The sequence below is a fragment of the Hippocampus comes genome, unplaced genomic scaffold (assembly GCF_001891065.2).
Source record: "Hippocampus comes isolate QL1 unplaced genomic scaffold, H_comes_QL1_v1.1 scaffold59, whole genome shotgun sequence".
Taxonomy (NCBI): Eukaryota; Metazoa; Chordata; class Actinopteri; order Syngnathiformes; family Syngnathidae; genus Hippocampus; species Hippocampus comes.
Window position 1 is genome coordinate 1514877 of NW_017805406.1, and position 11099 is coordinate 1525975.

The following is an 11099-nucleotide window of genomic DNA, read 5'->3' on the forward strand; positions in this document are numbered from 1 at the left end:
CCATGTATAGTAAGGCGTTTTTTGATGAAAAAAACGACCATGTATAGTAAGGCGTTTTTTGCCGAAAAAAAAGTTTTTTTTCGTTTTTTTTCCGGCTAAAAATGCCTTACTATACATGGTCGTTTTTTTTCGCCTAAAAAAGGCTTACTATACATGGTCATTTTTATTGGCTAAAAACGGCTTATTATACATGGTCGTTTTTTTCGGCTAAAAATTCCTTACTATACATGGTCGTTTTTGGGGCTAAAAATTTCGGCCAAAATACCTTACTATATATACATGGTCGGTTTTTTTCGGTAAAAACGCCTTACTATACATGGTCGTTTTTTTCAGCTAAAAACACCTTACTATAACATGGTTGTTTTTTTCGGCTAAAAACACCTTACTATACATGGTCGTTTTTCTCGGCTAAAACCGCCTTACTATACATGGTCGTTTTTTTCGGCTATAAATGCCTTACTATATACACATAGTCGTTTTTTTCGGCTAAAAATTTCTGCTAAAAACGCCTTACTATACATGGTCGTTTTTTTTTTCGGCTAAAAATGCCTTACTATACATGGTCTTTTTGTCAGCAAAAAATGCCTTTCTATACATGGTCGTTTTTTTCGGCAAAAAACGCCTTACTATACATGGTCTTTTTTTTGGCCAAAAATGCCTTACTATACATGGTCGTTTTTTTCGGCTAAAATGCCTCTCTCCATGGTCGTTTTTTTTCGCTAAAAATGCCTTACTATAGTACATGGTCGTTTTTTGGTATTGGCTCGTTTTTTTTAATTGTGCACAAAATGAACAAGCCAGTCATGGCCAAGTGGGCGTGTCATAATTAATTGACATGTTGAGTCGGGTATGCCTTTCCCTCCATCGCAGAGGCTCTGGCGAGCCCCTGAGACCGATTCACCAAACCCCTTTGGTTCAATAGAACCTAGGTTAAAAACCACTGCTCTAATGGCTCATCAAAAAAGAGACAGAGGTTTTTAAGTCCTTAAAATTTCTACAGAACAGCTTAACTTTATTTCGGGTTATGCAGAGCTACTTTTTGAGTGGAAGATGTGTGCCACCTCCCATTTCACATGAGTTTGAATGTAAATGGTGAATTCTGAACACAGCCACATCCCCAAATATAAGAGGGTGTGAATACTTGTGCAACTACACTCGCTCAGTTTTTTTTTTGTTTTTTTTTACATCCCCTTTCGAAAGTTTTTTTTTTTTTTAGTTGTACACATTGTAGATTACAATAATAGTGGGAAAAACATTACGTTTCATCTTAGAGGGGTTTTTTTTACATCACAAAAAAAAAAATGGTCTCGACTTTTTAAATACACTGCGTAAGACTACACTTACCCAAAACACTGAGCAGCAGTTCTCCGATGCTGGCATCTGCTGTCTCTGGAGGGTTGTTGACCATGCAGCGATAAATGCCAGCGTCAGAGATGTGAGTGTCGTTCATCATGATGTCTGCACTCCATGGGATGCCTGCCAAGCAAATGGGTCACTTTTTCTCCATTTATTTGTCTAAGATTGGAAAAAAGTAAATAAAATCATGGCTATACCTGTAAAGCCCACCCTTCCAATGAGAGAGGGGTCTTCTATAATCTGGCCATGATCATACACGATCACCTGCAATGTCAACGAAGGAATTCTTGCTCTCTGAACGATGATGTCCAGACATTTCTTCCAAGAAAACTAAGAATAAAAGGTGTGAGTTGACCTGAATGGGGGATTCTGGACTGGAGAAGGGAGCCAGGGTCCAGATTATGTTGAGACGGGAGAGAGGACTGGATGTGAAGAAGGAGCAGGGCAGGATGACGGAATCTCCTCGGACCACTTCCACTGTGGACTCCCTCATGGACACCCTCAGAGCATCTGAAGAAAGAAATGAAGACCAAAAAAATTGGGTTGGAATGTAGTGTGTGTGGCAGTCGAGTATTGAAGAACAGAATGCAGTGCATGTGACACTCAACGGTCACTTGTTTTGGCGATCAGGAACAAGGTGTAGAAGACTCACAAGAGAGCCTTGTGGAACCCCAGCAAAAGACTGAATACAACCTCATAAGAATGAAAACAAAAGTTCAAATTCACACGTTCTAAATCATCGCATGCCAATCACAATGATGGCGATAATGTAATGATCATATTTGATGTTTTCAGTCAGATGGTAGCATGGCTCATTTTTTGACATAAGCATGAATGAAAATTTCTTCTCATTTGGTTTTTCAGGTCATATCTTGACTTCTGTAAATTTACGTTATTCTTCCTAAAAAGAAAAAGGTAATCAAGTGTACTACATTAAAAATATTTGTTTACAGTATGTCATTTTTGCTAAATAAAACTTGATGCAGTCAACTGAGCATTCAAAAAATGCTTGTCATTGATCCATTTTTTCATGCCCTCATTTCCTTCTGATCCAGAAATAATGAACCCACTCCTGCCTCCCCTCGTCTACATTTTTGTGTATGTGCTTGTGCAATTAATTGAATTTGACAGCTCTGACGTGGAGCCAAAACCAATTGAGGCAGAGTCGAAAAACAACCCACTTACACACTCTCAAACATCCTCTCAGTATTTGTCTGTATAGCTAGCAGCATACAATAGTATGTGGTGCTAAGCTAATGCAAAGTTTGAAATTAAGTACAGTACATCCATCACATGAGGTCCCATTCTAATGCTAACACAGGATAGTGCAAACACAAATTAGCAGTGGTCTTAAATTTCGGAGACAAAATTTGTACTTAACCCTGGTGAACATAAAATTTTAATCAGAGATGGCTTGATAAAGTGTCATTTTTTTCCAAGCAGTTTTCTGATGTCTTTTAAATTTTATTTTACCACGCGTTATAATTTGTAGTTATTTCTGAGATAAATTCTACTTGCTGCTGAACCTAACCCTTAATTCATAAATATTTCTAAATATAAATCTGTATTGCATATTTCGTTGTGATATTATTACGATGAAACCCTGATGCGCTCGAGAAAAAAACAAGAGTAAATTCGGAATTAGCACCAAAAAAAAAAATCTTGAAGTTTATTTGCACCTCAGTGAAATTATTACCTAAAATGGGATAGTGAATAAATCAATACAAATTGTACCCAATTGATCGGAGCAAACAAACAGCTCTAAAATATTAATTGTAAGATATGTTTTAATATAAAAGTTAAATACAACTGCTCCGGACTTGATAAACACACTGTTCTGGCTTAAAAAAAAAATCAAATCACTGCAACAATAAGCAATTTGAACATTTTCGAATACTCGCAGCAGACTTTGTGAATGTGGCCGCGGAAATCAACACGTCGCTGCCTGTGTCAATCAAAAGTGAGCCTGTATTGTCTTTCTAAGTTGTATTTGTATTTTTTTTTTTTTTATGACAAGTGAAGAGTACTCACTTGTCCGCAGGGCCATGAAGCACACGTACAGGATCCAGAGCGCTCGTCGTCCAGGGGCATCCATGGCTGACAGGAAGCAGTGCGAAAAACAAGCTGGCCTCTCTCCTCCAACCCCCCCCCCCACCACCACTCCCCACTTCCCCCCTCATGTGCCCAAAAAGAAAACTAGGCATGCATGATTAATGTATCGAGCAACGCGGCCTCACCTCACCTCTCATTGTCAGCTTGGTGGGGAAAACAAAAGCGGCATTGTTATGATTAACGCTGGCCATTATCAGGCAACACGATGAGGATATCGCCGCACGAATAAGTGCAGATGTTGGTTCTACTTCCCTGTGAGTCAGGCGTTGTCACTATGTGACAGCAGTGTGAAATGCCACAACAATCGGCACATGGATAGCAAGTCAGAACATCTTGTGTTTGAAGTTGGGAGGACAAATTATTGTTCAATCCACGTCAGCACACACCTGAACCGTTTAAATTGCTACTGTAAGTTGAGGGGTTCGTAGGTTTTGGATGGATTGCTCTACGATCGGAATGGGCAAAAAGGGGAGATGGACTTCGTTTGAACACAGCTCTTCTTCTGGTAACGACCAACCTTCCTGCTTTTCTTCGCCAATCACATGTAAGCAACATAAGAATATTTCAGAAAGTATTAAACAGAATATAATTTAGGTCACTAACAATACATAAAAGAATATAATGCTTAAATATAAAATGATAATTAACAATTTAACAAATGCTTACACAACGAATAAAGTGCAGCTGTTCGAGTAGGCGTCTCCTGACATTTTTATAGTCATGCAGCACAAACCGTGATGGTTACTTAAGCATGTCCGGGGTTTTCATTAAGAATCAAAAAGATGTAACTGTTTTTAAAATATGAATTTACAGAGCAAGACTATCAGTTTTGTATTTTTCAGTACAACTAATTTGTATTTCATTTACTTTTTTCGATTAAGTTTTTCTTCATTTGTAAAGACGTTTTGTTAGATTTGATTAGTTTATATTTTTAAATGCTTGATTTTAGTTTATTTTAATATATGCAGTATTTTTCAAGCGCAAGAGAAAAAAGGGGTCACTAAGTCATGTGCGATGAAGTAAACTACAATTCTGAAATGACTGTTTGACCTTCGTCTTCCATATGGACGCAAAGAAATACTGAAATGATTTTAAAATTACACCCAAAAGCTCATTTATGATAGATAACGTGGATCTCATTGGCTGTACCCGCTGCTGTTTTCTGTCAGGCCTTCGTGAAATGAAATTCTGAACACAAATTTGATATCGCTCCGTTTATTTCAAACAAACATCCGGCGGCAGCTTTGTGCGTTTCGGCTGTGTGAAGGACAGAAGATTTGACTGTGAGGCTAGAAAATGAAGATGGAGCAGAAAGAGAGTGAGCGAGAGGGAGAGGATCTGTTTAGCACTTCTTCAGGGGGAAAAAAAAATATATTAGTCGGGGGGGCTGTACAGATAAAGGAGTCTAATATACATTACCGTAGAATGTACATACTGTAGCACTTAACACTTCTCTCAAACTTTTAGCCTGCAAACATGGAGGAGACACACGTCCTGTTTGCCTTTATCACATTCACACCACACACACAAATCATTGGGACTAAATATGATCTCTGATTGGACATAATAGTGTAACGTGTCCCTTTGCACAACATGATACCGGAAGTGTTTCGTGGGCAGACTCCATGTGCGCTAGGATGAATTACAACTACCGGTACATTTCTCTTATGACATGGGCATTTAATAAATAGAGAGACCAAGAGAGAGAGAGAAAGAGAAAGAGCGAGAGAGAGCGACTAGAGATGGAAGCGGAGTGAATTCTGCCCCTCCCTTCTTCAGAGTAACAGGAAGTGACCTGCCGACATGCCAGCCAATCGCAGGAGGATCCAGAGTGATTGGCGAGGGGGGCCGTGCGCGTAATCGGCGGCGGTTCGCCACAGTCCACTCACAAGAGCATGGTGATGGGCTTCTCCAGGAACTTGCGGAACTCGGCCAGCCACTGGGCACCCACCGCGCCGTCCACAACCCGGTGGTCGCAGCTCAGCGTCACAGACATCACGCTGGCCACGTCGAAACTGAAAAAACACAACGGACGCCTTCGTGACACCATATGGCCTTCAAATCGAATCAGTTTTTTTTCTTCACGAATATCACATTTTACTACTCAAATCCCAATTCAAATTTTTACTATTTTATCCACCCATCTGGGATATGTTTCAATTCTCCTGATACCAAACAAGCCTTAAAACGTGCATCAACTTTCAGAGAAATACGAGAAATATGTTTTTTTTTTTTCCTTCACAGTGAAGGTTAAGTGTTTCCTCTTGGAAAAAAAAAAAACTTGACACGTACCCTCTCTCGTTGTCGGCGGGCATGAGTCGCTTTTCAGAGCCTCCCACGGCGAGGATGCAAGACTGCGGAGGGTTGATGATGGCTGAGAAGTTCTTGATGCCAAACATTCCCAAATTGGAGATGGTGAACGTGCCTCCCTGGTGGTGGTGATTGTGTGGGTGTGGGTGTGTGTGGCGGGGGAGAAGAAACAGAGGAACTCAGATTCCAGATTCTTCTTCCACAATTTCCACCATTAGACTCATACCTGGAACTCATGCGGCTGCAGTTTGCCATCCCGTGCTTTGGCGGCGAGGGCCGACACGTCGGTGCTGATGGCGGCGAGTCCTTTGGTGTGCGCGTTGAACACGATGGGTGTGATGAGACCATTGGCCGTGCTCACTGCCACGCTCACGTCCACCACGTGGTTCCTAAGAGAAAGCAACAATGAACATACAAATGGATAGTGGAATAAACATGATTCTTTCAAGGTTTGTCCATACAATGTATTTTTTTTTTTGTTTGGTTATGCGCCCTTCTTAAAGTCGTTTTTTTTTTTTTTGCCTTGAATATCTCCTCAGCTGGCCACCTTACATTCTTAGTTCAACCGATCAATCATTTCTAACCCTGGAATGAAACTAACAATAAACATCAGTACTAGGTTCCATTTTTTGTGTTTTCTGAAAAAAAATTAAAAAAATAATTAGTTTGGGTGGTTGGCCAATTTGACCCACATTTTATGTGTGTGTGCAGAAATTGAAGCTGTAAACCAAGTTTAATTCATATTGCGTTTGCCAAAATTTTAACATGGCCACATCAGAGAAGATTTTGTTTACGAATGAAACTTTACCTAAATACTAAGATTGGAAAAAAATATATATTTACTAGTGGTCCGTTACAAATGATGTTTCATGTGAGCCGTGTTGAAGCGACTCACTGGCGGATGACCGTATCCATCCAGGAGGAGTTGCACTCGGGCACCTTGAGGCAGGCCAGCGCACTGGCTTTGATGAGAAAGTCGTTCACGCTGAGCTTGAGACTTCTGGCTTTCACCTCCTTCACAGCACAGGTCAAACACATTGTTTGAAAGCGATCTTGTCGCTCATTCTCTACTTCTCTCAATTGTCAATCCTCAAATCGCCAAATACCTCATTGAGTTCTTTCCTAAGCTCCAGCACTTGGTCCATGTTGACATCGACAGAGAGGTAATAGTGAGGGATGGTTTGCTTGGACTGCATCAGCCTCTGAGCGATGACCTGCAGAGGAGAAAAAAAAAAAAAAAAGCATGAAGACAAAGAAGCAAAAACATGGCTGACAAGAAAACAACCTGGCCCAGTCTAATGTGCAGTGGTGGCCCCGGCAGGTTTAGGCGTGTGTGCTCTCACCTTGCGTATATTGCTGATAGGGATGTCTGTGAAAGTCCCGGCTGGCGCGGCAGGAACGGCAGCAGGCGCCGGAACAGCTGCAGCCGCGGTCGGAGCTGGAGCAGCCTACCCAAAAGGAAACACTTTTAATTTGATCAAAATTCATGAGGCTCCATTAGACTGATGTGTGTCATTCAACATTCTGCCAACTAAAATCCGTTTTGTCTTTGGTTTCGCTTAAGTGGGGACGGATATCATGCAGGCTACATTTATGGCAGTTCGGTTGCAATGGCATAGATGATGTTATTTTAGTTACAAAAAAAAAACAAAAAACAAAAAGAAGCTTCCTGATTAAATTTCTACTGCAGCCTGTTTTGGAAAAAAGTCGGACCAAATTCAATTGCATGCTTTGCCGATTCCTTCGCTCTTCCTCTTCTTTGTATTTCCAGCAAAGATTCTTCTGAAAAAAATACATCAATCATGTCCACCCTGCTGAGACAATATTATTGCTTCAATCGGCATAATAGTTTGACGTTATCACTTTCATGAGCTACACACAATGATGTCAAACTATTCCGTGATTACAGAACCTTTCCATTGATATCATAAAGCACTTTCTGCTGCACGACGATCAATCGAAAACTAGTCTGACTGAAGTGCAACGTACTGGTGCCTTTGCAGGAACAAAACCGTCAACGTCTTTCCTGGTAATGCGTCCATCAGGACCGGAACCTGAGAAAACAGCGTATATTTTACCGTGACATTTCTGCGAAGGCCTGTTTTTATCCCGATTGTTGACTCACCGGTGATCTGCGCCAGGTCAAAGCCTTTCTCTGCAGCGAGTTTCTTTGCAAGCGGGCTGGCGAACACGCGCCCCTTCCTGGGCGCTGCGGCTGCGGCTGCCAAAGAGGGCGCTGCTGCGGCGGCGGCTGCGGGGGCCTGCGTTGGCGGCGCGGCGACCGGTACTGCTGCCTACGTGAAGAAGGCATTCGGGGTTACATCAGCAGAAGTATTAGGGCGTATTTCTACAGCGCCACCTTGACTTTTGAATGCCCCGGCTGATGGATAGATTTGGAGATCATTTACTTTGAGAGTTGTGAGTAAAATGGGAGATTCAACTTCCGCCACTAGATGGCAGCAGCAAACCAAAAGGTGAACAGAAAGTAAGTGCTGAGAAGCCGAAGAAGATGACTAAACACCAGTTGAAATCAGAAGACAGCACAAAAGTGAGCTGTGTATGCCACCGGCTTGGCAAAGCAGTAGCATTATGAACTATACTGAAGAATTTTTTTTAAATTAATATTAAAATGAAAAAAAAACTAATGAATACAATATTGCCTTATTTGGCCTGTTAACACAAAAATAAATGTATGAATTATAGGCAGAACATTTGATTGTTGAAGAATGATTAGTATTTGGTTTCAAACAAACTTCATTTCATTTGTTGTGAGTGTGCCTTTGATGTTGACACACAAAAACCAAAGAACACAATGAGCAGCGAGGGCGTTACAATATCAATTGAAGACCGTTTATGTCTTGAGATTTCGTTTCTTGGGAGTGCCGTATGTTTTCATGCAGTGCTATACAGTGCATACAGTATTTTTCTATGAAACAAATTTTTCCATTCATTATTTGAGTTACGAACCTGGTCAAGGAAACAATTCAACAAAGTCAAGCTACCGCTGCATTTGTATGCGAGTGTCTTACCGGTGCTGGAGCAGGAGGAGGTGTTGAAATTTCTGCAATGCCTGTTTCGACATAGTCCTTGAAGGCAGCGATGTCGCTCTCCTTCTCGACAATGATGCAGAGCGGCGTTCCTAACGGCACATCACGCGTCCCCTCAGACACCATGATTTTGGCCAGATAGCCCTCTTCCTGCACTTCGAAACCTCAATGTGACACAAAGGTTGACACAGTGAGTACAGATGGGCTGGAAACCATTTCCGCAGCGGCGTGTCGAAGGACGTTCGGGTTTACCGATGGTTGCCTTGTCCGTTTCGATCTCAGCCAGCAGATCTCCCTCGCTTAGCTTCTCGCCCACTTTCTTCTCCCAGCGCTGCACCGTGCCCATCATCATGGTGGGCGAGAGGGCGGGAAGTGTGATCTGAAGCACACAATGATATTAACGTTTACTAATTATGGACATATTGAGGAGAAAAAATGTTCATTCTAATTGCTTTTATACGAATCGTTCTCTGGGGAGCTGGCCCATGCATCGAGTGGGGAATCAAAGCCAGGTTCGACACTTCAGTCACATCTTAGTTTCAACTCCATTGTGTTGGCGTATCGAGACTAAGTCATTATACTCGTTCACCGTATTGTTCGCCAACGACATTTCGGGTCACTTCAAGAGGCCCACCTTCAAATGTGTTGGGTAGGAGCTGCCCGGCGCAGCAGGTGGTGCACTTGCTGCTGCAGCTGGAGGAGGCGGAGAAGGAGCGCTGGGGGCTGATGACGAACCAGTAGTAAGCGAGTCCAACGTAACGTCCTTAAATGCTGGGATGAGGTCTGGACTACAAGGCGGACAGTAAAAAGTAGTGTTAAATTTACTTTTTTTTGGGGGGGTGAGGAGGGGGGGGGTTGTAATGACCTCCCAGATTATCAACGGCAGGGATGAGAATTGTAGTTGTGTTTACCTGTCAACGGTGATGCAAATTACTGATCCGATGTCTACATCTCTGGTCCCTTCAGGAACAAGGATTTTGGCAAGATAGCACTCTTCCAACATCTCAAATCCCACCGTGGCCTTGTCTGTCTCCACCTACAAAAAGACAACACCATTCATTTCTTTCTTACATTCATACACACATATGACAACAGTCCCCTAACCTCTGCTATGAGGTCTCCCTCGCTGATTTTATCCCCCTCCTTCTTTTCCCAGCGCGCGATGGTTCCAGTCTGCATGGTGGGAGAGAGTGCGGGCAGCTCCACCTGTTTGACATTGACAAGCAGCATACCACTGAGAGCGATGAATTTTTTTTTGACATGATCAAATGCAATAGCACAATATACCGAGATGTGCAGGTCACATTTTAAGTTTAAGACGTGTAATGTAATAAACTGCGAGCTAGGTTTCCTCTTATGTCTCCGTGCTAGCGACGGAGGTCATGCTAAATGAAGTGGGTGCTATAGCAACCGGAAACCCGGTGAAGGTACCTTCTGATGCGGCGGCAGGCTGTAGAAACGTTCGCTCCGACAGCTAGCCGTCAGCTGGGGACACCGCAGCAGCGCTCCACCGCGACTGAAGATCACGGTGGAGCATAGAGCTCGCGAGCCGACTACACGGTGTATCCGCCTCGCACAGCCGGTTCCAGATAAGCAACGTGAGCTGAGGGCAGAGGCGGCAGGCCCAGCTGGGAGGGCACGGGGACGAGGGAGCCGGGAAGACGGCCTGAGCCGCAGGATTAGACGAAGCATGTCGGAGCAGTTGAATAATTACACGGATCTATGGTTAATATAATTACTTTACACGTGCATGAGGAAAAACCTCTAAAAACCGTTCCGGTGCCACTCCTCACTTTCTAATGACCTCCTCTTGCCCAAAACACAACCCTTTACGGCTCTCGATCCGCACTGCCGTATCCCGGCTAAATGTGTCGTAAAAACTGTTGCAACGCAAAAGGAACTCCACTTACAGTACTATGAAAAACTAAGCTGCCAGAAACGAATGAATAAATAAATGGATATTCATTCAATAGAAATCGGTCATATAAAAGTGTATGTGGTGTTATTCTGTAATCGTTATAGTAGTAGTAAGAGTGTCCAATTTTCGCCGTTCGACTCTTTCCACAATTTTCCATCCATCCGACTCAGTTCCATTGACAACATTCAGGACATGCTGGGTACTAGTTTCCAGCTTACAAAAGTTCAAAATTTTCACAAAATTCCGTGCCAAAAGAATTCACCCACCAAAACACAATTTCAGGGACTCAGATGTCTTTCCCTTGGGAGAGGATTCTGATTGCGCACATTTTTCCTTCAACATCTATCCTCATCCTG

At 42.6% G+C, this 11099-nt stretch overlaps 2 protein-coding genes across 2 annotated transcripts in view; both read right to left on the reverse strand.

The window, feature by feature from the left end:
• The window catches only part of LOC109517811 (immunoglobulin superfamily member 11), a 16959-nt gene extending 13469 nt beyond the window's left edge, over nucleotides 1–3490 (reverse strand). Inside the window, exons 1-4 of the mRNA XM_019873199.1 lie at nucleotides 3388–3490; nucleotides 1712–1866; nucleotides 1554–1620; nucleotides 1345–1476 (exon numbers count right to left, since the gene is read on the reverse strand). Coding sequence (XP_019728758.1) covers nucleotides 1345–1476; nucleotides 1554–1620; nucleotides 1712–1866; nucleotides 3388–3451 — 418 coding nt within the window. The 5' untranslated portion in view covers nucleotides 3452–3490. The remainder of the gene's footprint in view (nucleotides 1–1344; nucleotides 1477–1553; nucleotides 1621–1711; nucleotides 1867–3387) is intronic.
• Nucleotides 3491–4667: 1177 nt separating this feature from the next.
• On the reverse strand, nucleotides 4668–10687 carry dlat (dihydrolipoamide S-acetyltransferase (E2 component of pyruvate dehydrogenase complex)). The gene is made up of 14 exons (XM_019873580.1): nucleotides 10257–10687; nucleotides 9930–10031; nucleotides 9737–9861; nucleotides 9460–9613; nucleotides 9078–9204; nucleotides 8808–8989; nucleotides 7904–8072; nucleotides 7768–7832; nucleotides 7122–7226; nucleotides 6885–6992; nucleotides 6674–6792; nucleotides 6005–6167; nucleotides 5761–5897; nucleotides 4668–5483 (listed from the first exon to the last, which is right to left on the reverse strand). The coding sequence occupies exons 1-14, from the start codon at nucleotides 10515–10517 to the stop codon at nucleotides 5354–5356; spliced, it is 1947 nt and encodes a 648-aa protein (XP_019729139.1). The 5' UTR covers nucleotides 10518–10687; the 3' UTR covers nucleotides 4668–5353.
• Nucleotides 10688–11099: the final 412 nt, after the last annotated feature.